Below are 27,623 nucleotides of genomic sequence, written 5' to 3' on the forward strand. Positions count from 1 at the left end.
CCTTTCTCTCTGTCTCACTCTCTCTCACTGTCTGTAACTCTACCTGTAAAAAAAAAAAAAAAGAAAAAAGCCACTTGGGACACCTGAACCCTATGTTGGAGCCAAGTTCAAGTCCCGGCTCCACGTCGGATGCAGCTTCCTGCTACTGTTCTTCCTAGGAGGCAGCAGGTGATGGTTCAAGTACTTGGACTCTGTGGGAGACCCAGACTCAACTCCAGGTTTCTGGCATTGGCTACCCCAGCCATGGCTATTTCAAGTGTTCAGGGAATGAACAAGATCTCTATCCCTGTTTCTCTCACTGTCTTTCCTACCTTTCAAATGAAATGAAAATAAACAAAAAGGATTATTAGTGAAATACAAACTTCAAGATAGATTTATTTATTTATTTGAAAGGCAGAGTTATAAAGAGGCGCAGAGAGAGAGAAAGGTCTTCCATCCGCTGCTTCACTCCTCAAATGGCCACAATGACCAGACTTGGGCTGATCCGAAGCCAGGAGCCAAAAGCTTCTTCCAGATCTCCCATGTGGGTGTAGGGGTCCAAGGACTTGGGCCATCTTCTGCTGCTTTCTCAGGCCATAGCAGAGAGCTGGATCGGAAGTGGAGCAGCCGGGACTTGAACCCATGCCCATATGGGATGCTGGCACAGCAGGTAGCGACTTTACCCACTATACCACAGCGCCCGTCCCCAAAGTTGTTCTTTTTACACAAGACACCCTTTGTTCAAATGAACTCGATCATTCAACACGTTAAGCAAGGAATAATCGCACCTGAACGCTGGCCACAAATAATGAATCATAGAATGGACCCTAGGGTTATGCAGAAAGGTTTAATGCTTCTAACTTTACCAAATCCAGGAGAAAACCCGCTTCTTTGTATTCTTCAGCTTCTTCCAAGCATTTTTCACTTTCTACCATCTGCTGAGGATGTTATATGCAGCTGCCAACCTGCACTGGCACTGGCAATCTGGTACATTATCTGGACCCCTCCTTTTTTTTTTTTTTTTAAGATTTATGGAGCTGGCATTGTGGTGTACTGGGTTAAGCCTCTGCCTGTGATGTCGGCATCCCATATGGGCACTGGTTTGAGTCCTGGCTGCTCCACTTCCAACCTAGCTCCTTTCCTGGGAGTGCAGCAGAGGATGGCCCGAATCCTTTGGCCCTGGCATCCACATGAGGTTCACTCCCCAAATGACCACAAGACAGAGCCCGGCCAGGCCGAAGCCAGGAGCCAGGAGCTTCCTCTGGATCTCTCATGTAGGTCAGGGACCCAAACACTTGGGCTTTCTTTTCCCAGGTGCATTAGCAGGGAGCTTGATTGGAAATGGAGCAGCCATGAACCAGTGCGCATTTGGGATGCTGGCATCACAGGCAGTGGCTTAACTCCTGGTGCCACAGTTTCAGCCCCCTAGCTGTGATTTTTAATGTTCTTGGTGCGTGGCCTCCAATTCAGTTCTCCAGCCCTAGCTGGCAGTTCTGTAAGTCCACAATAGATGCTGATGTAGGCTCCTCCTTAAAGCAACCAATTCAGCTTCCTGCTAATGCACCCGGGAAAGCAGTGGAAGATGACTCATGTACTGGGGCCCCTTACATGTGGGAGACCAGACTGGCTCCTAGTGTCAGCCTGACCAAGACTCGGATGTTGCTCTGGCTGTTGCTGCCATCCGAGGAGTGAAACAGCAGATGGAAGGTCTCTTTCAGTCTGGCACTGTCAAATAAGCAAAGCTAAACAAACAAGAACAAATAGCAGCATGGTGAAGCAATTAGCCAAAGAAAGGGGAACTTGGAAAAAAAGCACAAGAAGACTGAAAAATGAGAGCTGAAAATGGTGAAACTTATGCCATTAACCCGGCCTCTAGGTTTGAGATACAAAAACATGGCCAGCAAAAGAGCAAGTTCCCCAGGTTTCCAGGGTGGTCAGGTCCTCCTGTTCCATGCTCTCATTTACTTGTGCCGCATGCTGAAGTGAGTGCAGGTGTTGCCAAAGTACACGGCTGAGAACATGCCAGCAGCCTTACCCAGTCACCACAACTTGGCAATAACCCAGGTATCCATCAATACCTGGGGCACAAATGACAAAGAAATTGTGGTAAAGTCATAAAAAGGAGTAATACACAATAACTGAAAAAGAGCAAACTGGGGTTGGCACTGTGGCATAGTAAGTTAAACCTCTGCCTGTGGTGTCAGCATCCCATTTGGACGCCAGTTCGAGTCCTGGCTGCTCCACTTCCGATCCAGCTCTCTGCTATGGCCTGGGGAAGCAGTGGAAGATGGCCTAAGTACTTGGGCCACTGCACCCGCATGAGAGACCCGGAAGAAGCTCCTGGCTCCTGGTTTCAGACCAGCCCAGCTCCAGACGTTGCAGCCATTTGGGAACTGAACCAGTGGATGGAAGACCTCTCTGTTTCTCTTTCTGTATGTCTGTAATTCTGCCTTTCAAATAAATAAATACATCTTACAAAACAAAAACTGTGGCTACATGCAAACTACAATGTGATCTTGTTATGGACGAGAGACCAAAGAAACCAAACGACTCTTGAGACTTTTGGAAGGAAAGGTGAACAGTTTATTCTCGCATGTGGACTTGACTGGACTCGTGTCCCCAAGAGTCAATCCCCAATCCCTGGTCTTTCTCTACTTTTCTACCTTAAACCAGCAAGTCATAGTTACAAGGAAATCTTGGGAGACACAGAAGCATAGTGTCCAGTAAGTCACAATTACAAGGCAGCTTCGTGAGGCACACAGTGATCTTAGACACGCAGCTGGGCTTTGGGCACGATAGAAAATGGGGAGGGGTCCCTGAAGTCAGCAGCAGCCGGGCCAGACCAAGCTGGCCACCCTGACTGATTTGGGGCGGGGAGCAGTTCCGGAGATCAGGGTCTGTAACATTCTCTCTCCTCTTGTTTAGGGCGCTTTAGCTCTTTTTAGCTCTAAAAGCTCCTCTTCTAGGGGCTGGCCTTGCGTAAGGAGAGGTTGGAGAATGACTTCGGCAATTTGTGAGTCGATAAAACGGGTAAGGGCTTTGAACAAGCAGGGGCCAACAGCAGCCATCAATAGCAGGAAAACCAGGAGCCCAATAAAAGGTGATATCCAGGGAAGCCAATGTGCCAGGGAGTCCCACCATGTGGACGGTGACAGAGCCCCACGTCTTTCATTGATTCTGTACTGAAGCTGTCGCTGAGTCTCCAGAACCACGCCCGACTTATTAGCATAGAAGCAGCACTGTTCTCGGAGGTACAGACAGAGGCCTCCACGGGCAGCGGTCAGGAGAGCTAGGTCTCGACGATTTTGCAGAATCAAACTGGCCAAGGGGCCTAACTGTTGTTGGCGGGCCAAGGCAGACTGAGTCAGGTCTCCAAAATCAGTAATGATTTGTTCAGTGAGAACCTGGTACTGAGCCTGGGACAGCCCTGAGCCCATGGCCTCCGGAGTGGCTTCAGCTGTGGCCAGAAGAGCAACAGCCAGAGGAATCGCCGGTACCGGACTGCGTTTATATCTCTGTGGGAGGTCAGGCAAGGAGGGGGCCTGAGACCCCGGGATCAGGGAGAGATCAGGCAGCAGACTAACTATCTGGCAAGAGTTGTTGCCTGGCACGACACAGGAAAAGACACCATGTGAGCAGGCCAGGGCAGTGTGGTTGGGAGCACAGACCCTGCTAGACCCAGTTAGAATAGCAGAATTTCCATAGATGGGGACTGGGGCCATCAGGAGTGAGTCTGTGGACGCCTGACTCGAGGGGAGGGTTGCGGAGGAATTGACAGCTAATCCAACATATCGTAAGGGCCCTGGGGTCATGCAGATCCAGCAGTCCCTTGCCAAGTCTGGGTTGACTAGGTTGAGGGCAGCATGGATGAGGTTGACCAGTTGGATAAGTTGAGCCATAGGCTCTCGTTTTGAGGGGAGGTTGTAACTACCATGTTGTTGTGGGGCAAGTTTAGTTTCATTGGATTGTTCCAGGGTAAGTTTGGAGTCACCAAGCCTTTCCCAGGTGGCCTTAGGCTTGATGTCCTGAACCTCAACTTGAGGAACGAACCTTGCCTTAACTTTAAAAAGGACCATGGGGTTCTTATTAGGCCAAGCGTGGTACTGGCCCAATTGGAGGGTGACTCCAGAAGACCACAAGGCCAGGCTGGGTTTGAGGATCGTGAGGGTGAGATTAACACACTCGTTCTGCCTGCAATTTGGTGGTGGCCTTTCACCATTCCATTGTAAAGATATAGGGATGTCAGGCCGAGGTTTCGGCGCCCAGATGTCCTGGAGCCCCTGAGTGCCTGGGGCATTAACAACCCAGGACTCGCAGCCCCACCCAGATGTGCAATATTGGGTGCATGTATTGGCCTGGGTAGGAGTGGGGCCACCACAGAGGTAGATGTCGGCCAGGCGGTAATTGGCATGGGACCCCCAGTAGGAGCAGCGGTAGGTGCTATCTTTGGCAAAGTCTAGGAGCGCACACCCATCAAAAGTAAGGCTGACAGTTTGTTGACCTGGAATCCAAGTGGCCGACGCAACAGCGTTCATCAGGTCTTGGGGGAGTAGCTCAAAAACCCAAGTGCCCTGGAGACTAACCTGGCCATGCACCCTGGAGCTTAGCAAACCACAGACTACTATAAGAAAGAAAAGATTCCTCCTAATAAATGTACTATTCCTACATAGAACACGGCTAGAGCAACTCTTTGTAGCCAGCTGTCCTTTGGGACAGCCTCGGCTAGACGTATGGACATCAGCAAGGTCAAATTTATCATTAGTCCCAAAGGAATAGGGTGACATCATGACCCCAGTTCCCAAGTGTCCCTTGCTGGGTTTTCTAGGCTTCCACCACGCCTTGACCATTTGGCCCTGAAGTCTGCAGCCGGAGCAAAGGCTGTAGATTCCTCAAGCTTCCACCGTGCGTAGACTGACCAGCTTCCGGTGTGTGGTCAGGGCAAGGTGTTGGTTTCTGGGTCAGGCGAGCTTTTTCCGGAGAGGGTAGCTGTCGGGGTTCTTGGACACGCGGAGTTTTAGCAGTTCCCCAGGAACCAGGCTGGATGACCAGGTGGCATGGGGAGCCAGCTTCACCCGAGTGTGATGAATCCAACGGGTCAAACCTGCAACTTTGAGAGCAGTGGAAATAATGAGCACAACAGAATATGGTCCCCGCCACAGGGCTCAAAGGGTTCTTTTTTCTAATCCTTGACCAAAACGAGGTTTCCTGGCTGGCAGGGGTGAATGTAGTTGCCCAGGGCGACTGGGGTTCATTTTAAGACAGTTCGGTAGATTTTATGGACAATCTTTCCCAATGACTGAAGTTCACTTTCTAGTTGAGCATCTCCCAATGCTTGAAGACTTCCCCTAAAAAGGTAGGGCAACAGCCAGTGTCCTACTGAATGAGGAAAGTTGGAAGCACTGCAACGAAGATCCAGAACCAGACAAGGATGCCCCCTTCAATGGAGCCAACCGTCTTCAACCAAAGAATCCAGAGAGGCCGTGTCTGTGCTAGAGTCCCTGACGCAACCCCCAAAGCAGGATTGAGCTTTTTCTTAAATCTCTCAAAATTAAAACTCACTCCAGGGGCCAGCACTGTGGCGTACCAGGTAAAGCTGCTACCTATAGCGCCAGCATCCCATATGGGCACTGGTTCTAGTCCCAGCTACTCTACTTCTGATCCAGCTCTCTGCTATGGCCTGGGAAAGCAGTGGAAGATGGCCCAAGTCCTTGGGCCCCTGCACTTGCACGGGAGACCTGGGGGAAGCTCCTGGCTCCTGGCTTCGGATCGGCGCAGCTTGGGCCACTGCAGCCAACTGGGGAGTAAACCAGCGGATGGAAGACCTCTCTCTCTGCCTCTCTTCTCTCTGTGTAACTCTGACTTTCAAATAAATAAATAAATAATCTTTAAAAAAAATAAGAATGTGAATAGGAGAGGGAGGGGGGCAGAGGGTGGGAGAGTATGTGGGAGGGTAGGTATGGTGAGAAGAATCACCATACCTGTTTCTAAGTAGTTAATTATGAAATGTATGAAGTGGGACCAGCGCTGTGGCGTAGCAGGTAAAGCTGCCACCTCCAGTGCCAGCATCCCATATGGGTGCCAGTTCAAGTCCTGGCTGCTCCACTTCTGATCCAGCTCTCTGTTATGGTCTGGGAAAGCAGTAGAAGATGGCCCAAGTCTTTGGGCCCCTGCACCTGCGTGGGAGACTTGGAAGAGGTTCTTGACTCCAGATCAGCCCAGCTCCAGCCATGGCAGCTCCATTTGGCGAGTGAACCAGCGGATGGAAGACTTCTCTCTTTTTCTGCCTCTGCCTCTCAAATAAATGAATCTTTAAAACAGGAAAAAAGGGGCCGGTGCTGTGGCGTAGCCAATGGAGCCACTGCCTGCAGCGCCGGCATCCCATGTGGAAGCCGGTTTGAGTCCTGGCTGCTCCACTTCCGATCCGGTTCTCTGCTGTGACCTGGGAAAGCAGTGGAGGATGGCCCAAATCTTTGGGACCCTGCACCTGCGTGGGAAACCTGGAGGAGGCTCCTGGACCCTAGCTTTGGGTCAGCACAGCTCTGGCTGTTGCAGTCAACTGGGGCTCTAGACTGGCCCAGCTCCGGCCATGGCGGCCATTTGGCGAGTGAACCAGTGGTTGGAGGACCTCTCTCTCTCTCTGCCTCTCCCTTCTCTCTCTGTGTAACTCTTTCAAGGAAAAAAAAAAAAAAAAAAAAAAAAAAAAAAGCTGGTCTGGGCATGTTTGAAGCTAGGAACCAGAAACACAATTTAGGTGGCCCATGTGGGTGGCTGGGACCCAACTAGTTGAGCCATCACCTGCTGCCTGCCTGGGCATTGGCAGGAGGCTGTAACTGGGGAGCAGAGCAGGAACTCAAACCAAGACACTCTGATATGCAGTATGGGCATTTCTTTCTTTCTTTCTTTCTTTCTTTCTTTCTTTCTTTCTTTCTTTATTTATTTTTTGACAGGCAGAGTGGATAGTGAGAGAGACAGAGAGAAAGGTCTTCCTTTTTGCCGTTGGTTCACCCTCCAATGGCTGCCGCGGCCGGTGCATCTCGCTGATCCGAAGCCAGGAGCCAGGCGCCTCTCCCAGTCTCCCATATGGGTGCAGGGCCCAAGGACTTGGGCCATCCTCCACTGCCTTCCCGGGCCACAGCAGAGAGCTGGCCTGGAAGAGGGGCAACCAGGACAGAATCTGGCGCCCTAACCGGGACCAGAACCCGGTGTGCCGGCACTGCAAGGTGGAGGACCAGCCCGTTAAGCCACGGCGCCGGCCAGTATGGGCATTTCAATCAGTGTCCTAAGCAAGCACTGAGTTAAGAACCTACCCCAGGAGGAGGAATTTATCTTTTTTTTTTTTTCTTCAAGGATTTATTTATTTATTTGAAAGGCGGAGAGACAGAGAGAGAAAAAGAGATCTTACATCTGCTGGTTCACTCTCCAAATGGCCACAATAGCCTGGGCTAGGCCAGGCTGAAGCTTGGAGCCTGGAACTCCACCTGGGTCTCCACATGAGTGGCAGGAGCCCAAGCACTTGGGCCAACCTCTACTGCTTTCCCATGTGTGTTAGGAGGCAGCCGGATTGGAAGTTGAGCAGTCAGGACTCGAGCTAGTTCTCTGATATGGGATGCCAACGTCAGAGGCATCATGATGCCAGAGTTACATCATGACGCCAGCCGTGGGAGGAGGAATTTCTAATCTCCAATGGCTCAGTACCAATTTCTCACCATGAGACCAGACAAAAATCAAGGAACAACCTGAAAGGAAACAGTGACACTATGAAAGCGACTCACACATTACTCACAGGTACATGACATGTTGACACCAAACACTGCCAACAGGAAGCAAATCTCTACATTCTCAGATTTCAAACTTCATCCCAAGAGGTTCTAAGAAAATCCTGGACATCATTACCAGTTAAGTGCCCACAGCGGACTGTTTGCACCACACTGCTGCATCTGAGGGCTGAGTCACAGGGCAGGCACCTTGCAAATACCTAGGATGCTAATTCAGAGTAGCCTTGCCCTTCGGCAAGAACAATCCCCAGAGGACCCTTGAATAACAACCCTGGCAGGCTCACTGGTCACAAACAAGTTTTACATAGGGAAGGGCTGCTATTTTTTATTTAACCAACAAACATCACTGCCCTAACCTGCCCAATATCCGTAAGCCTCCTGTCCTGTACGCTTATGATGAAAATCTATAGACATGAATGTAATGATATTAAAAAAAAAGAGAGAGGGAATTTAAGAAGAATGAATTATCTTCAGGTTCATTAATAAGTGGACTTTCTGATCCAGGACGTCTCAGAATGGAAAAGGGGAAGAAAATGGTCATAATTTTCCATCTCAGATGTGGGGTTTGGGTCAAAGTCACAGACACAGATAACATACGTGTGTGTCTGTGTATGTGTGTGTAACTTTCAATAGGACTCGTGAAAGCAAAAGTTGTAATCTTGTGCTGCCGCAGCTGTAACTTTGGAAAATTTTCTTCCCAGTTTTTGAGAGGACTGTGTTCTTAAATTCACCGTGATTTTTCTAAAACTGGGAACAGGTGCTGATATGGTAGCACGAAGGATTAAGCCACTGCTGGGGACGCCAGCATCTCCTATTGGCGTGCTTGTTTGAGTGCCAGTTACTCCACTTCTGACCCAGCTCCTTGCTAACGCACCTGAGAAAGAGCAGAAGATGACTTGAGCACTTGGGTTTCTGCCACCCTCGTGGGAAGCCAGAACGGAGCCCTGGGGCTGGTGGTTTTGCCCTGGTCCAGCCCTGACTGTTGTAAGCATCTGGGGAGTGAACCACCAGAACGCTCTATACCTGCCTTTCAAATAAATAAATACACTTTTTTAAAATAAAAAAAAGGGACCACATTTTTCCTTAAGCATAAATATAATTATTAAAAACTTAAGTATAACATATGTTCAGTAAAAGACTAATTGTAAGAGCTTAGCTTCATGAATTTTGAAATATGTATATATGCTAGTAACCATCCAACAGGATCCAGGTTTAGCACCCAGAAGAAGGCTGCCTTGTGCCCCTCCCCAGCCAAGTTGCTTATTGGCCATATGTGCACCTTCTCTGAAGAAATGTCTATTTAGGCACTTTGCCCATTTCTTAACTCTCTTTTTGTTGTTTAGTTATAGAGCTTCTTTATATATTTTAGATTTGAGACAGTTTTGAACTTGGCTAAATCTACCTGTTTGTTCATCAGAAGACTCATGAAAATAGACTCCAGAAAAAAATCTCAACGAGGTTATCTTCAGAAGGAAAAATAATCTGGCAGAGCCCTACACCTACTGGGGTTTACCTGGGCCAACAGATGTAACTGCTGGAGTGACTGTTGAGCTGGCCAGGGGTTTAAGGAGTGCAGGTCACCACTTAATGAACAGAATAGAATAAAATAGAAGCATCAGAGTCAAGCCACAAAATCCAAAACTCCTTTCTGGCTTGCAGCTGGCTCTTCTGAATGCCAGCCACCCTTGCCTGCTGCTGACCTCACTACTCCAAGCCTGGGTGTCCCCAGCTAGGCAAGAAATGGAAGGACAAGTTCCACAGGTATCTGTGGCTCATACTGTGGCCCAGAGCACTCCAGTGACTCATTCCAAGATCCTCTAAGTAAAAAGATTGTGAAGAAAATGTGGCATGTGCTTTGGGGAAGACCCTGTGATACATGGGAGAGAAACGAACAGTGGTCGGGAGGGAGCACTTTCACCCTCATTGAAAGGGTTTGCAGGTAGACATGAACACGGAGTGAAAGCAGAGGTGACCCATGCGTGTGGAGGCTGTCGGGCTGCAGGAGGAGATGGTGGTCTCCACGGAAGTTCAAGTTCCTTATAATTTTTGCTTGTTGGAAGAACTCGAAGAAGGAAACAAAGGAGGAGGCAATGGTAGAGTTAGCTGGGGCCTCAAAGATATGAGACTTACAAGGTGGTCAGGCATGATTGTCAGGCCACTAAGGACAAATTATGAGACCAGAATGTGGCCCTAAATACCCAGACGCTCCTCCATCAGCTGGTTTTGGAACAAAGGTTAATATGGATGTGATAAATAATTCCAGTAGAAAGGTGGATGCCAAGAGCATACCGGTATTAGCAAAATGGCAAAATTCATATAGCATCAAAGTTGTACTTGAAGAGCTAAGACGCCTAATGATGTCCAAAGAAAATATGAAGCTTCCACAGCCCCCGTAAGGACAAACATACAATTAACCTTATCTTAAATCAACAACCCTCTACTCATATTAATGCCCTGATTAAATATCACATTTGGGGCCAGTACTGTGGCATAGTGGGTAAAGCTGCCACCTGCAGTGCCGGCATCCCATACAGGTGCTGATTCAATTCCTGGCTGCTCCACTTCCAATCCAGCTCTCTGCTGCGGCCTGGGAAAGCAGTGGAAGATGACCCAAGTCCTTGGGCCCCTGCACCCAAGTGGGAGACCTGGAACAAGCTCCTGGCTTCGGATCGGCACAGCTCTGGCTGTTGCGGCTATCTGGGGAGTGAACCAGTGGATGGAAGACCTCTCTCTGTCTCTACCTCTCTCTGTAACTTTCTTTTTCTTTCTTTTTTTTTTTTTTTTTGGACAGGCAGAGTGGACAGTGAGAGAGAGAGACAGAGAGAAAGGTCTTCCTTTTGCCGTTGGTTCACCCCACAATGGCCGCTGCAGCCGGTGCGCTGCAGCTGGTGTACCGCGCTGATCCGAAGCCAGGAGCCAGGTGCTTCTCCTGGTCTCCCACGCAGGTGCAGGGCCCACGGACTTGGGCCATCCTGCACTGCACTCCTGGGCCACAGCGGAGAGCTGGCCTGGAAGAGGAGCAACCGGGAAGCTAGTCTTAAAATATAAATAAAATGTGGAACAGGGGGCAAAAAAAAAAATAATTTGCAATCAGAAGTAAATGTTTGGGGCTAGAAGCCAGGCAATCTGTGCTGTTCCTCCGCAGAGCGATTCTCAGGAACGCCATGTGTGCGGATGTTGCACCCGGCAGAGTTAACGTTCAGGGACAATCTAAATATTGACTTTCATGCTGTAACCTTTGCCTTGTTTGTAGCCCAGTCTGAGCCTTAGACCAAAGGCAAGACACAAGCATTTGAGTTTTGAGATAGTTACATAAAGATCACAAATAACTGAAGCAGCCTACGAACAAAAATTGACTTTTTCAAAACAGCAACGCAAGATTGTTTGTATCTAATTTTCTGGAGAGCTACTTTTATCTAATTATTTCGGCCAGTGCGGCGGCTCACTAGGCTAATCCTCTGCCTGCGGCACTGGCACCCTGGGTTCTAGTCCCTGTTGGGGTGCTAGTTCTGTCCCGGTTGCTCCTCTTCCAGTCCAGCTCTCTGCTGTGGCCAGGAGTGCAGTGGAGGATGGCCCAAGTGCTTGGGCCCTGCACCCCATGGGAGACCAGGAGGAAGCACCTGGCTCCTGGATTCCGAACGGCGCATCGCATCGGCCGCAACACGCTGGCCGCAGCGGCCACTTGGGGGGTGAACCAACAGCAAAAGAAAGACCTTTCTCTCTCTCTCTCTCACTGTCTAACTCTGCCTGTCAAAAAATTTTTTAAAAAATCTAATTATTTCATTATAATTATTCAATGTATACCCCAAACCAGAGAAAGGAAAGCTATTTTAAAATTCTATTAAAACACATCAATACGCCCTTTACATAATGTGAGTAAATAGCTTAAAGATTTGGGGATTTTACTAATCTATAAATAAGCCTTATCAAACATTTAAAGTTGTGTATGTGTGTAACAGGCATGTCTATGATTTTTACTTACTAAAATTTGAGTGAAACTGAGGAATGCTTTTCTTATCCAAAAATGGGAGAAGAAAGAGAGTAAATATTTTCTTATTAACCCTTTGCTTGGAGAGGTTGAGAAGCAGAAGACGGTGGATACATGCATGTTTTTGTTCCATTAGAAAAAATGAATATTATTTTGCCACCCTTGAAAATGTTTCTTTGTTGTTGTTGTTGGGTTTTTTGTTGGTGCACATTGGAAAACTCAGTTTTTCAGTCCAAGAAGACCTGGAGGGCTGTCACTTCCTCTTCTTTTTCAAGTTTTTAAAACTGGACAGCTGATCAGTCCCCTGGGCTCAGGGGAGGAAGTGATGACACTGCTATCAGTCGCGGTGGGGCAACTGGACACACGACATGAACTCCATTGCTTTTATCCTGGAAGGGGCAGGGAGGAAAGTCCACGGCTCTGGTTTGGGCTCTGTCCTCGTCGCCGGGCTCACAGCAGCTGCCTCTACCTCCTCTCTTCCCCACCCACTTAGGGTCCTTTCCCGGAATCACTCTGCCCTCATCCCACCTGATACCATCAAGAACACCGGGTAGAGGTCTCCAAGAAGCTATTTTTTTCCCTCTTAAATTCAAACCCAGGGGTGGGGTTGGATATGCTGTTCTTCCGGAAGCTCCTTTCTAGACTTTGGAATTGTCATCCTTGTGGAAAGGTTTTAAACTATGAAAATCAGGTCAGGTGAGCCCCACCCACAAAGACAAAACATCCATGCGTAAAAACACCCTCATGTGCTTCTCTCACCAGAAACCAGGGCACATCCCAGAGTCTCCCCAGCATCCAACTCATCCCCAGATCTTACAACCTAAAGCGCTCGGAACTCTCACGTCTAGGAGCCCCTCCATCCATGCTGACCACCCACCATGCATATGTCATGCACCACGCTTGCCCTAAGATGCAGTGACAAATCAATCCTGGTGGAAATTCCAGCAGCACTTACAGCCTAGAGGCCTCCTCTCCACTCGAACCAAATCAAACCAAAGCACCCAGGCCGGCCCTCCCCACCCCCACAGCAGCCCTCCCTTCTCCCTACTAACTCTGAGCTTATACACTTCTCCCCAGTTCACAGATGGGGACGCTGAGGCACAGAATGATTATGTAACACGCCCCAGATCACAGAGGCAGTGATGGAGTAGGTGGTCTCCGGGCTGTTGGAGGAGCACAGAAGAGACAGTCCTCGCTGTCATACAGGTTGTGTTCTGGGGAAGGCGCCCAGCAATAACCATGGGAAATTTCTAATGGTAAAGGCAAGGAGTAGCTGGATGGCTCCTGAAGATTGAGTGGTCAGGGTAGGCCCCCTTTTACATTTTTTTTTAAAAAATTTTAAAGAGTTCCACAGAAAGAGGGACAGAAAGAGAGAAAAGATTTTCATCCCCCAGTTCACTCTCCAAGTGGCCAAAATAGCCAGGGCTGAGCCAAGCCGAGGCAGGAGCTTCATCCAGGTCTCCCACGTGAATGCAGGGCCCCAAGCACTTGGGCCATCCTACGCTGCTTTCCCAGGCCCATTAGCAAGGAGCTGGACCATTGGTGAAGCAGCCAAGACTCAAACCAGAGCCCATACAGGATGCTGGTGGCGCAGGCGGCAGTGTTCCCACCTACACCACAGTGCAGGCTCCTGGGAAGGCCACTTTTTGAGTCTCTGTAAATCCAGCTGTGTTTGATTCTCCTGTCCATCTCCCACAGTGACTAACAGCACACTTTGAGGAGGGCCAGCCTAGATTTCAGGAGAACAAGGAAGAGAGGAAGTTGGGTGTCTGTGTACACCCAGGTCTGTTGGGACAAAATACCACAGACTGGGTGTCCTAGAAAAACAGAAGTCTATTGCCTCGCTGTTCCGGAATCAAGAAGTCCAAGGTCAGTACGTCAGCAGGCCATGCTCCCTCTAAAAGCTCTTCTTATCTGTCTCTGAGCCAGCTTCGGTGTCCTGGGTTGCAGTTGAAGACATTAGTCTCTGTCCCCTGGACCTTTGGGCCTCTCCTTCCAGGTCTCTTTCCCTCCTCCTCTAAGGACACCAGGCATAGTGCATGAAAGGCCCAGCCTTCCCTGGAACTTACTACTCACATTTTAAGATACTAGAAGTGAGGATTTCATCATATCTTCGGCGGGGGGAACACAATTTAACCTATAATACCAGGGCATAGTTGTTCTCTTACATACCAGGTTTGGGGTAGGAAGCAGAATGCCCCTAACCTGGAGTGGGTGAGCACCTGCGACAAGGGGAGGAAGGCAAGCAGGAGCCCAAGTGTTTGCTACTAGACAGAAAGCGTGTGTTAGGGCAAGACTAAGGTGGGTGCTGTGCCTCTAGGAGCACCCATATCCCATGAGAGTAGCAGTTTGATTCCCAGCCAGCACTCCACTTTTTTTTTTTTAAAGATTTATTTATTTATTTGAAAGGCAGAGTTATATATAGAGAAGGAGAGACAGGCAGAAAGGTCATCCATCTGCTGGTTCACTCCCCAGATGGCCGCAACAGCCAGGGCTGGGCCAAGCTGAAGCCAGGAGCCTGGAGTTTCTCCCAGGTCTCCCACACGGGTGCAGGGGCCCAAGGACTACCACTGCTTTCCCAGGCAAATTAGCAGGGAGCTGGTTTGGAATTGGAGCAACCAGGTCTTGAACAGGCAGCTATATGGGGATGCTGGTGTGGCAGGCAGCAGATTAACCCACTATGCCACAATGCCCCCCCCCCCCCCCGCGGGTTGCCTTTCCAACATGTTAATAGCTAGCTTTTCATGCACAAACTTAGTAATTTTAATTTAGTTGACTGTGCTTTTGGTGTCATATCCAAGAAATCACAGCTGAATTCAATGTTGTCAAACCTTCCCCTTTGTTTTCTTCTAAGGATTTTATAGTTCTAGGTCTAACAATTGTGTTTTTGATATATTTTGAGTTAACTTTATATATGGCATATATTAACATTCTCTAGAGAAACACAACCAATAAGACAAAGAGAGATATATATGGATACTTCTCAAAGTTAGTAGAAAGGTGGAATTAAAATGTTTATTAGGGTGGGCCTTTGGCTCACAGGTTAAGGCTCCCATGTCCTATATTGGAGTACTAGATATCCCCACATGGAGTATTTCATACCCAGTTCTGGTTGTGGCTCCAGCTCCACCTTCCTGCTCAGATGGAGCCTGGGAAGCAACAATGACTGCTCAGATAATAGGGTTCCTGCCACCCAGTTGACCTAGATTGAGCTCTTTGTATCCCAGTCATCATGAGCATTTAAGGAATCAATCAAAAGATGGGCAATCTCTCTCTCTCTTCCTCTGCCTTTCAAATAAATAAAATTTTTTAAAGTGGCTGGCATTGTGGCACAGCAGATTAACCACTACCTACAATGCTGGCATCCGGTTCAAGTTCAGGCTCTTCCCCTTCTAATGCACCTGGAAAGGCAGTTGGAAGATGGCTAAGTGCTTGGGCCCCTGCCACCCATGTGGGAGAACGGGTGGAGTTCCTAGCTCCTGGCTTCCTAATTTAAACTTCTTTTTAGACTGAATTATCACCTGGTATAAGGTAAGGGGCCAACTTCATTTTCTGATTGTGGATACCCAGTTTTCCCAAAAATCTTTGTTGAAAAGATATTCTGGGGACCGGCGCTATGGCGTAGCTGGTAAAGCCGTTGCCTACAGTGCCAGCATCCTATATGGGTGCCGGTTCGAGTCCTGGCTGCTCCACTTCCAATCCAGCTCTCTGCTATGGCCTGGGAAAGCAGTAGAAGATGGCCCAAGTCCTTGGGCCCCTGCACCTGCATGGAAGACCAGGAAGAAGCTCCTGGCTCCTGGCTTCAGATTGGTCCAGCTCTGGTCATTGTCGACATCTGGGGAGTAAACCAGCAGATAGAAGACCTCTCCTTCTCTCTCTGCCTTTCAAATAAATAAATAAACCTTTAAAATAAAAGTGACGTATAGATACATAAACAGTTCATTACGGAAATGTGTATTCATTTGCCAATACTTTGATAAAGGCGGCCATTTAGAGAGTAAACCAGCAGATGGGGATCTCTCTGCGTCTCCCCCTCTTTCTCTAGAACTCTGCCTTTCAGATAAATAAGTAAATCTTTAAATAAATAAGTTTATATGCCTGCTTTCTGAGATGAGATCACAATCGGGTCTCCTGGATTCCAGTCCAATTCCCTCAGGATGTCTTCTTATCTCTCTTGCTGCCAGGATGTTATCAAAGAGGAAGGAAGGAGGGAGAAACATTCAGTGCGTGCCTTTCCTTCGTTCCTAGAAGGCCATGATGACAGCAGCTGCCTCCGGCCTTCAGCCTGATTCTCGCTATACACATGTATGGCTATTTGGACTACTAATTTATTAAGCTGTGGACCCTGCTGAAGGGCACCTCACATATCTTTTTTTTCCCCTAAAGCTAATGTTTGTTCATGCGTTTGACAACAGTCATGTATGCTCAGGTTCCCTCACGAACACAGTTCCTAAAAGGCAGTGTGGGGCACTAGAAGCACTGTGGGATATACAGCCAAAGTGTTTGCTTGAGTGTCAGGTCCATGACGTGAGATTCTGGACAAGTCAGGTGAGCTTCATAAGCCCCAGACTCCTCCCACAAAGTAGGGCACTAGGAACATCTTCCTACTGTACCTACTTCACAGGGCTGCGGAAAAGATAAAACGAGCTGATGTTTGCAAAAATACTTTGGTAAGGAGCTGGCAATGTGTCATAGAGGGTAAAGCTACCACCTGCAGCGGCAGCATCCCATATGGGCGCCGGTTGGAATCCCAGCTGCTCTACTTCTGATCCAGCTCTCTGCTATGACCTGGGAAAGCAGTGGAAGATGGCCCAAGTGCTTGGACCCCTACACCCATGTGGGAGACCTGGAAGAAGTTCCTGGCTCCTGATCAGCCCAGCTCCAGCCGTCGTGGCCATTTGGGGAGTGAACCAGCAGATGGAAGATCTCTCTCTCTCCTTCTGCCTCTCTGTAATTCTGCCTTTCAAATAGATAAGTAAATCTTTAAAAAAAAATACTTTGGCTAAGTGTTTTGAAGTACTCCATGATATTTCTAAACTGTGCATCTTGTATTACTATGACTTAATAAGCATGAATTCAGGCGTCCTCTATCAGCTGGAGGACCAACTGTGCAGTCACTACTGCTGTCTACAGGTGGCTGGGTGGAGTCACATCACCAGTTTTGGCTGTATGTTGTCAATGGAAGTGACTTGCATCACTTCTGGGTCAAAACATTTGATTGCCTGGGTGAGACCCTACAGCATTTTCATCTCCTTTGCTATAATGTCTGACATGGTGGTTTCTTCAACAACCTGGGCCCCAGCTAATAAAGTTATGAAGGGGCTGGCATTGTGGCCCAGCTGATTAATCCACCACTTGCAATGCCAGCACTCCATATTGGAACACTAATTTGATGCCCATCTGCTCCGCTTCTGATCCAGCATCCTGCTAACGTACCAGAGAGAACGGCAGATGTTCTTGGACCCCTGCCACCCATGTGGGAGGCTCAAAAGCTCCTGGTTCCTGGCTTTGCCCTAACCCAGCCCCGGCTCTTGTGGCCATATGGGGAGTAAGCCAGCAGATGGAAGATCGATCCTTCTCTCTGTCTCTCCTCCATCTTCTCTGTAATTCTTTCAAATAAATGAATAAATAAATCCTTTAAAAAAAATAGGCAGGATAAATTAATCTTTCCAAGCCATGAGGACCTTCATCCCTTCATTAGTATGGTAGGTAAGTGAGTCACAGAGTCAAGAAACCCCACTTTGCTTCCCAAATTCACTATTAACTAGTTCTTTGACCTTAAGCTGTCTCTAAAGGTCACTCCATTTCAATAAAAACAGCCAGGGGCCTGTAATGCAGCACAGTGGGTTAAGTTGCCACCCACAATGCCGGCATCTCATAAGAGTGCGGATTCAAGTTCTGGCTGCTCCACTTCTGATCCAGCTCTCTCCTAATTTGCCTGGAAAGCAGCAGAGAATGGCCCAAGTCATTGGGCCCCTGCCACCCACATGGGAGACCAGGATGAAAATTCTACACTCCTGGTTTTGACTTTGCCCAGCATTGGCTGTTGCAACCATTTTGCAAGTGAACCAGCAGTCGGAAGATCTCTCTCTCTAATTGCCTTTCAAGTAAATAAATAGATCTTTAAATAAATAAAAGTGGCCAAACTGCTATAATGAAAATTCTTAAAGCTCACAGCCCACTTAACTCTCTCAGGCTCAGTTTACTTATCTATAAAATGGGGACTGTATGTGAAATACCTGGCCTTACTCTTGGCACAACAGAAACAATCGATAGATATGTACTAGCTTCCTCTATTTTCTATATTGCTAGGATGATTTCAGCTCAGGGTAATAAAAAGTCAAACTTAAAGCAGCTTAGACAGTAAGACAACAATTATCTCACATAACTGGAAGTACAGAGTGGGTGTTAAAGTCTGGTTTTCTTTAGTCCTCCTGCCTGTCTGCTCAGGGCATGGATTTGATCTCGAAGTTGGTTTGCCAAAGGACTGCCAACAGCACTGGTGCCTCATGGACAACTGCATGTTGGCTGGTTTAGCTGCGAGTCCCTGAACCAATCACTGGCTAGGGGACTTGGATCATGTTTGCCCAATAAACCCCAAGCCTGGAGCTGCAGAAGCCAGCTATATGGGGAGGGTTAATTAAAGCAGGAAACAGAGAACTGGGGAGTGGTAAGGATAAGGTAAGGAAGGCTGGGCAGGATTTCACTGGATTCAATATTCATGAACTGGGGACAGCACTGTGGCACAGTAGGTGAAGCTGCTATACCAGCATCCCATATCAGGGCAATAGTTGGAGTCCAGCTGCTCCATTTCCAACCCAGCTCCCTGGTAACATGCCTGGGAAAGCAGCAGAAGATGGCCCAAGTGTTTGGTCCCCTGCAACTCAAGTGGGATACCCGGATGGCTGTTCCAGTCTCCTGGCTTTGGCCTGGACTAGCCCTGGCTGCTGTGACCATCTGGGGAGTGAACCAGCATGTGAAAGATCTGTCTCTCCACCTTTCAAATAAATAAATAAATCCTTACAAAAAAATATTCTTTCACTAAGCGTTGAGGTAGGTGACTCAGAATGAGGAGCTCACAGTCTGGGGAAGGCAGCAGGACCTTCTTCACCAAGTAGGCACAGTCCCATGACTGTGGTTTTGAGGGCCAAGGAGCCAAGGATGTTTGAAGCCCAGCTTTATCCTTTCCTGGCTATGTAATAAGGAACAGACTTTCAGAGTCTATGAGGTTCATTTTCCTTGCTCACAAAGTGGAGGTAATATTTAACTTCAGATGTAGTAGTAACAACTGGATAAAACCTCTGTGGGGATAGCCACGTGGCCTCCTGCTTAAGAGACCGGTTTGGAACATCTGCTTCCTGTACTGCTGTGGCCGGGTTTGAGTCCCTGTTCCACTCCCAATTCCAGCTTCCCGCTAATGTGCACTCTGGGAGGCAACAGGTGATACCGCAAATAGTTGGAACTCACTGCCCCCAGTGAGTTCCCTGGCTGATGGCTTCAGCCTGGCCCAGATCCAAAAACTGCAGGCATTTGAGGAGTAAACCCACAGATGGGAGCTCACTCTCAATCTCTCTCGTGCTCACTCTCTCCCTGCCTCTGAAATAAAATTAAAATGTCTTGAAAATCTGCTTGTGGGGCCAACCTCCATCTGTGATGCTGGCATCCCCTATGGGAACCAGTTCATGTCCCAGATGTTCTACTTCCAATCCAGCTCCTTGCTAACGGCCGGGGAAAAACAGCGGAAGATGACACAAGTACTTGGTCCCTTGCCCCAATGTGGGAGACCCAGATGAAGCTCCTGGCTTCGGTCTGGCCCAGCCCTGGCTGAAGCAGCCATCTGGGTGTGACGACCAACGGCACAAAGAACCGGGTTTCCTGAAACAGAGAGTGGGAACGGGGACAAGGACGCAAAGAATGGAGCCAAGACAGATCCTGATCAAGGCTCGTTTATTCTAAAATTCCAGCAGTATTTATACATAACCGGCGGTAGGAAAAAGCACAAAGGATACCATACATAAGCAGCTTATCGGGGTTACAGACAATTCTTGACAAAGTGTTCCTGCTTAATTGATTGAAAAAGGCTTTTAGGGGACAGTGTTGTGGCGTAGTGGGTTAACGCCTCGGCCAGAAGCGCCAGCATCCTATATGGGCACCGGTTCAAGACCCGGCTGCTCCACTTCCTGTCCAGCTCTCTGCTATGGCCCAGGAAAGCAGTAGAAGATGGCCCAAGTCCTTAGGCCCCTGCACCCACATGGGAGACCTGGAAGAAGCTCCTGACTCCTGACTTCAGATGGTGCAGCTCTGCCCATTGCGGCCATCTGGGGAGTGAACCAGCGGATGGAAGACCTCTCTCTCTCTCTCTCTCTCTGCCTCTCCTCTCTCCGTGTAACTCTGACTTTCAAATAAATAATTAAATCTTAAAAAAAAAAAAAAAAAAAGTGGCCGGCGCCGTGGCTCAACAGGCTAATCCTCCGCCTAGCGGCGCCAGCACACCGGGTTCTAGTCCCGGTCGGGGCACCGGATTCTGTCCCAGTTGCCCCTCTTCCAGGCCAGCTCTCTGCTGTGGCCCAGGAGTGCAGTGGAGGATGGCCCAAGTGCTTGGGCCCTGCACCCACATGGGAGACCAGGATAAATACCTGGTTCCTGCCTTCGGACGAGCACGGTGCGCCGGCCGCAGTGCACCGGCCACAGCGGCCATTGGAGGGTGAACCAACGGCAAAAAAAAAAGGAAGACCTTTCTCTCTGTCTCTCTCTCTCACTGTCCACTCTGCCTGTCTAAATTAACAAATAAATAAATAAATGGAAAAAGGCTTTTAACTACCCAGTCATCCCTCATCAATTACAAGAATACAACAAAAGCATGTAAAGTGAAGGTTTTAGGAATGATTGATCATTTACATCTGTTTCTTGTAAAAGCATGACAGTAAGATAAGGCCCTTTCCTGCTTTCTCAATGTGCCTCATTAACCTTTTACCCGCGCCATAGTGTCTGCATCTATACGTTTAATATATACCAAAAGGTGATTGCTTCCAGCTGCCCACATTTCCCCCTTTTTTATTTTTTGAGGCATTGCTCCTGTCTTAGGTTGCTTGAATCTCAACTTGTCCTCAGCCATCCGGGTATCCCACTTGAGTTGCAGGGGACCAAACACTTGGACGCCTCAGACACATTCTGGGGCTCCTGTCTTAGGTCGGTACAAGAAGGCCAAGTCTTACCCGTCACTGGGAGTCAATGCCATCTTATTTTTTAAAATCTCGGCCCATACAGCACCGAATGATGCAGAGAGGCATTGGAATATACAGGGGGAGGCACGGAAGAAAAAGCAGGAGCAGTAATAAGGGACCAAGTAATATCAAAAGCCAGTGGGTCCATTGAAATCCACCAAAAGAAAAGAGATTGGTTAGAAACATACGCTGAAGTTCACCTTTTAGCTGCTGTACCAGAGATTCTATGTAAGGAACATTATTTGAGATATTAAAGCAGCCACCTCCAGGAATTAAATTACAACTTATATGATCTTTCAGTAGTAAGTAGTCAATGGCAGCCCGGTTGAGTAATACACCTGTCCAGACCTGATCAAGTTCCTCAGCGATCCTGGATAAGGCAGCAGCACTCATGTTCACAGTTTTGGTAACAATACATGCTAGTTCTCTTAAGCCGTGAGTATTTACATAAGCAAGACCTGCAGTACCTGCCACGGAGGCAGCAAGACCAAAAGCTTCCCAATCCCCGGGAACATGGAAATTATCATCACATCCTTCATAGATCATACGTGTATATCTTCCCTTGTATAGATTCTTATGAGCAGGTTTGAGAAGAAGGGGTGCAACCCGGCCAAGGGAACATTTACGCTCATCATGAGAAGCCAAAGAGCTATATACATAATAATTACACAGAAAATCCCAACCTTTAGGAGCCTGGCTCCCGTTGAAGTGAGAAAGCTTAGTTTTGTTTAATTGCCAAGGAACATAATAAAGCTTTCTGGTAACATTACTAAATTTTAGAGAAATAGGGCTTATGCCAGTGATTTTTGTAAATTCCCTTTTTGAAGAGGGAACTCCCAGGATATTATGGTTAGTAAATTTGTGGGAGAATCAGCTGTATTTACACAAAATGATGATGTATTAGCCAAGGCAGCCAAATGTAGCCAAAAATTACTAGATTCAGCAGAAAAAGAAGCATTAACAATAAGAGTCACTCTAATAGTTTTAGCCAATATATCAACGGGAGCTTCCAGAATTGGCAAAGGTATGTCCCTGCATCAGACAACACAGCTAATTTTGTTATACTAAAATCAGTATTCTCTCTCTTTGATTGGTCAGTTACATTGAGCTATTGATTTTCGGCTATACCCTTGCCAATGCGGAATATGGTTTGATTATTTTGTACCCATTGAACAAATCCTGCTGTGCTAACCTCATTAGCATAAATACATGAACAATTTAAAACTACTGGTGCATCTACAGAGATGGTGAGGTTAGTCTGACTTGATGTAAGTTGACGGGCTTCATTCATTCTCGAGGGGATCCCGATCAATAGTGTTATTTTGACAAGTATCATCAAGGGGAGGCTCCGTGACGTTGTCCGTCTGTCATACCAATCGCTCAGGTAACTGCCAAACTTCATTGTCTTTCTGTGAGAATATAGAAACATGTCCATGTCCCCATATTAGGACAGGATCAGGTCCATACCATTGAGCAGTAAGAGGGTTTTTCCATTTCACATAGGCTTGTTGCTTTTGAGTTTCAGGGTGCCAGTGACGATCGGCTGCAGATATTCCTTGATTATCCAGTATTAAAAAATTTAAAATGAAAAGAGCACGTGATAGCCATTTGTGTGGAGAATGTGCTATGGCTCTGTATTCCCCCTTTTTTATTTTTTGTAAATAATTTTTTAATGTTGGCCGGTGCCACGGCTCACTAGGCTAATCCTCCGCCTTGCGGCGCCGGCACACCGGGTTCTAGTCCCAGTGGGGCACCGATCCTGTCCCGGTTGCCCCTCTTCCAGGCCAGCTCTCTGCTGTGGCCAGGGAGTGCAGTGGAGGATGGCCCAAGTCCTTGGGCCCTGCACCCGCATGGGAGACCAGGAGAAGCACCTGGCTCCTGCCATCGGATCAGCGCGGTGCGCCGGCCGCAGCGCGCCTACCGCGGCGGCCATTGGAGGGTGAACCAACGGCAAAAGGAAGACCTTTCTCTCTGTCTCTCTCTCACTGTCCACTCTGCCTGTCAAAAAATAAAAAATAAAAAGTTTCAAGAATATTTAAAAAAATAATAATAATTTTTTTAATGTAGCATGTGCGCGTTTTACAATGTCTTGTCCCTGGGGATTATAAGGAATTCCCATGGTATGAGAAGTGTGAAGGTTAGTACAGAAGCACTTAAAAGAGTTGTTTCCAGCTGCCCACATCTGGAGAGTGTACCAGAGAAAGCTCTCTCTGTCTCTCCCTCTCTATATAACTCTTTCAAAATAAATAAATAAAAATATTTTTAAAAAAATCTGTGTGTGACACACAGAGGTACTTAATAAATAGCATGTTCTGCTTATTGTATTGTTCTGCACATTTTAATTCCTTACAATGTGCAGAGCCTAGGGAAGCACAGTGAGGAAGTAATTTATCTGCCTTCAGGATCAGATTGGGTTCCTGGACCGCTAGCGTGATTAGCAGCTTCTGGATAACAACTGTGGATTTTTGGAATTATACCTACTTATTTTTGTTTCAAGGCTGTGTTTTAACTTTACTGCATTTCAAAAAAAAAAAAAAAGTCACATTGCTCTACTGAAAACTCTCAAAGCTCAAAGCAACTCTGATTCTTTCAAGCACTACTACCGTGACCTAATGTTGTAAGGAAAGGAACAAATACCTGATATTCATCTTCATTGTTTTCTGTGGTTTGTTTCCTGTTATTTTTTTTTTCTTCTGTGTAGGGGAAGGGAGTAAAGGAAACTTCCTTGTTAACCTACTACTGTAAGGAGAAAGTTTTTTTAAAAAACAAACGCAGAGGACAAGAGCAGGCTTTTCTTCAATGTCACTGCCAACATGATTCAACTCCAACACGCTTAGGGACAGTACTGAAGCACTGACTTGCCGTCTGGTTACTCAATGAAAGTAACGGAAGTGGAAAATCCAGAAAAAGGAGCAGACAAATCAGTTGGAAAGTGCACTGCGAGGTGTTCCGTCTGGAACTTAAAAGAATCCAAGTTGCTTTGAGCTTTTTAAGAGTTTTCAGTAGAGCAATTTAACTGTTTTGATTGTCCCCCTATACTTTCATAATGTAAAAAGTGATACACTGGGGCCGGTGCTGGAGGTAGCAGGTAAAGCCACTGCCTATAGTGTCAGCATCCCATATGGGCGCCGGTGCTGGATAGTGTCAGCATCCCATATGGGCGCCGGTGCTGGCTGCTCCACTTCCGCTCCAGCTCCTGCTGATGGCCTGGGAAAGCGGTAGAAGATGGCTCCAATGCCTGGGCCCCTGCACCTGTGTGGAAGAACCAGAAGCTTCTGGCTCCTGGCTTCAGATCGGCCCAGCTCTGGCTGTTGTGACCATTTAGGTAGTGAACCAGCAATGGAAGACCTCTCTTTCTGCCTCTTTGTAATTCTTCCTTTCAAATAAATAAATAAATCTTTTTTTAAAAAAGTGATACATTGCTAAGCAGTCAGACAATGTATCATTTATTTTCCATTTTTTATTGACAGAGAAATCTTCCATCTGCTTGTTTGTCCCTCAGATGCCTGCAACAGCCAGTCTGAAGCCAGGAACCCGGAACCCCATTGTATGTGGTAGAAGCCCAAGTACTTGCACCATCGCCTGCTGCCTGCTGCCTCCCGGGGTGCAGAGAAGGTGCTGGACAAGAGCACAGCTGGAATTCAAACACAGGGACGCTGAAATTGGAAGGGGGGGTGTGTGTGTGTGTCCCAAGTGGCCTTTTAACCCTTGTGCCAAATTCCTGTCTGGACAGTAAAAGTTTTAAATTGTTTGGGGGGGGGTGTGTAGAATTGGGGGAAGTCATTTTTAGAGAAGTTAAAGAAGATTTCAAAATGGTGTCTCAACTCACTCAGTATTTTAGGGTCAGAACCTTTAGACACAAAAGTGGAAGAACATTCCAGCGAAAGGAATGAGTTTGAGCGAAGGACAAGTGGCAGAGACAAGAGTGGGAGGAACCCGCAGCGCCCAGGTGAGCAGTCCCACCGAGTCAGAAGGGAGAAAAGAGTGCCATATCTCCCCGGCTCAGTCAGCACTCAGCTGTCTACTTCCTAGCCTTTATTTTTATGAATGTGTGCCTTATCTCCTAGACTCCACAAGGGAGGAGCACCTCTGTATGGACCGCATTTGTCCAAAACATCTTTTGAAATCTTCCTGAAGATGTGCACATCTCCTCAGCCCCCTTCTTGGGCTTGGTCCGCATGCTGATGGCTGCAGTCTTCCTGTTAGTAGCAAGTCAGAAATGTAGCCTATGCGTGTGTGAGACAGGCCTGAAGACCAGCACCCACGGTGGAAGCCACAGAGGCCCAGCATCTTGCACTTCAAAGTCCTGCTCAGACCCAGATAGCTTTCAGGGTGGTCCTAGCCCCCGCCGCCAAGGAAAGCTCCCAGGAGAATTCTCTCCCCTCTGGACCAAATGGGTTACCTGATACCATGAGGCAATAAAACTTTGTGACGCCCTAAAGGAAGCTCCCCTACTCTGCCCAGGCTCCAGCAAATCTGGGGAGGAATTTGCTAATTTTCACCCAACAGACCCTTCAGCCAGGACTCCCCATCCTTTGTCCTGGAGGAGAGGGGGAGGTGGGTAGACTCCCTTAAAAACCTAGGGAGTCCTGTAAAAGGCCAGAGCCACACCAGGACAGGCTTCGCACAAGACAAAGGAACTGGCTAGGCCCAGGATTCGCCGGGTACCAGAAGATGAAACCTGACACCAGGCAGTCCTTGGTCCGGCAGGGCCAGGTGGGGGCACAAATCGGGGGAGGGGACTTGATGTACGGCCTTGTGAGGAAAGAAGGAATGCAGACATAATACTTCTTTGCCTGAGAACTATAAAAAAACCCCGGGAACAAAGAAAGGGGGTCTTGGTCTCCCGGCACTGCTTTGCACAGGAGGCCAAGGCCCTAGCATGCTGGACCTACAAATAAAGTCCCTTCGTTCTTTGCATTTCGGTGAGTCTTGCAGGTTCTTTCTATCTGGACGATCTGGAATACAACAGTCCAAGAGGACAGCGCACTCAGCCCTCTGCCTCTCTGCTGAGCTGCTCGCCTGGCCTGCCCAGGTGTATTCTCTCCAATCAACCATACAACCTCGCTCTCCCCCAGTCCGAGCAACTAGGCGCTCTCTCTCCGTTCCTTCCGTTATCCCCAATAAAGCCTTATCGCTCCACTCTGTCTCACGCCTGAATTCTTTCTGGCGTGAAGACAAGAACCCCACAGCTTCCACGGCCTTCCCTCCGGTGACATTCTCAGGCTGGCCTGCCACACAGCTGTGGCTGTTTCACATTTCTGGCAACTTGTACAATTTTGGAGTCTCCTATGCAGCTTCCCACTCACAAATTCACTGCCTGCTGGGCCTCCAGCCCCGCAGCCCCCATCTGCCCAGCTTGGCAAGTTTACTTTGAGATCTCAATGGAAGCTGTCAGGACCCCCTAACACTCGCATTGTGCTCGCCTGCAAAGCTGAAACCCACACCAAGATCCGCCACCTACAACAAAGTCCTGTGCTCCCGTGCTGCAATACATTTGCACCTCTATGCCTGTGCAAGCACGCGAGGGGAGGGGCCCCCTCACAGGCGTCCCAGGCGCCTTCAGGGGGCCTCCTCCCATTGTCTGGCTCATTAACACACTCCCCGCCTTGCCTTTTGCTCGGGCAGCTCTCTTTAGGAAGTCATTTCTCAATGGTGTTTTGCCATCCCAACACTCTGCCTTCTTCCCATTCCTAATGCCAGTAAAACACACCAAGAGCTGCTCTTAAAACCCTGCTGGCCTAAACGCCTCCAGCCCAGCCCAACAACCAATTCAGCCTCCCACAAACTCTCAGGACAGGCACACCACACAGCCTGACTCCTTGCTACAAGGTAGCAAGGGCGATCTTTAATCCAGTTCCCAACAGGATGCTCTTTGCAGCCTGAAGCCCCACCAATACGGCCTGTACTAGCCACATGGCTAGCTGCACTCCAGGCTTCTGAAACCATATCGCAGTTGCCCAAACGCTCCCCTTACAACATCCTAGGCTCTCTCCCGCCTGCTTCTCCGATCTCACCCGACCTGGCCCAGTAAAACAATTCCAAAATCCACATCTTCACATGCGGTAATAACCGCCCTTCTCAGTACCAAATTTCTATGTTAGTCTGCTTTTCGACACTTTAAAATACCTGAGAGGGGCTTCTTTGGGAAAGACAAGGCTTCTTTCCGCTACAGCTCGGAATCAAGTCTGGATCCGACGGCTCCACAATATGGCGTTCTTGGACGGACGATCACAGGAAGAACCAGGGAGCAAAGAAAGAAGCGAGGCCAGCCTTGCAGTAAATAATCAAAACTGGCGCCAGTTCCTCCCTCCGAGGCCACACCCCCACGACCTAAAGACCTCCTACGGGCATGACCCCGCAGACACCAGCATTTTGTTGTAGGAATGCTCTCTTCAGTGGCCTCTCTGCAGGCGTGCTTCCACAGCGTCCCCGCCCCCATCCCCTGGGAGACTCAGATGGATCTGCTGGGTTGACAAGGAAGGGGGCGGAGTTAAGATTCAGGGCTGGAGACAGAAATTGCGGAAAACTTTTCAACTCATGCATTGCTATTTAATTCTCTGCCTCTCCTGGGCCTCATATCCATTAGATCAAGTCTCCAACCTAAGGGATCAACCATTAACATGAAGACATCAGAGTTTAAACGTCCACAGGAGT

General features: G+C 48.2%; 1 protein-coding gene and 1 pseudogene across 1 annotated transcript; one reads left to right on the forward strand and one right to left on the reverse strand.

The window, feature by feature from the left end:
- Positions 1-2,540: 2,540 nt before the first annotated feature.
- LOC133774528 (endogenous retrovirus group S71 member 1 Env polyprotein-like) lies at positions 2,541-27,408 on the reverse strand. Its single transcript, XM_062212294.1, has 2 exons — positions 27,096-27,408; positions 2,541-5,086 (listed from the first exon to the last, which is right to left on the reverse strand). Exon 2 carries the CDS (start codon positions 4,824-4,826, stop codon positions 2,901-2,903), a length of 1,926 nt encoding a protein of 641 aa, XP_062068278.1. The 5' UTR covers positions 4,827-5,086; positions 27,096-27,408; the 3' UTR covers positions 2,541-2,900.
- On the forward strand, positions 9,763-10,168 carry LOC133774343 (ubiquitin-conjugating enzyme E2 variant 2-like; annotated as a pseudogene).
- Positions 27,409-27,623: the final 215 nt, after the last annotated feature.

The sequence above is a fragment of the Lepus europaeus genome, chromosome 15, assembly GCF_033115175.1.
Source record: "Lepus europaeus isolate LE1 chromosome 15, mLepTim1.pri, whole genome shotgun sequence".
Lineage (NCBI taxonomy): Eukaryota > Metazoa > Chordata > Mammalia > Lagomorpha > Leporidae > Lepus > Lepus europaeus.

Bases quoted from the DNA above. Each gene is read 5' to 3' on its own strand.
- LOC133774528 (XM_062212294.1), bottom strand. From the start codon at position 4,826: ATGGTCAAGGCGTGGTGGAAGCCTAGAAAACCCAGCAAGGGACACTTG.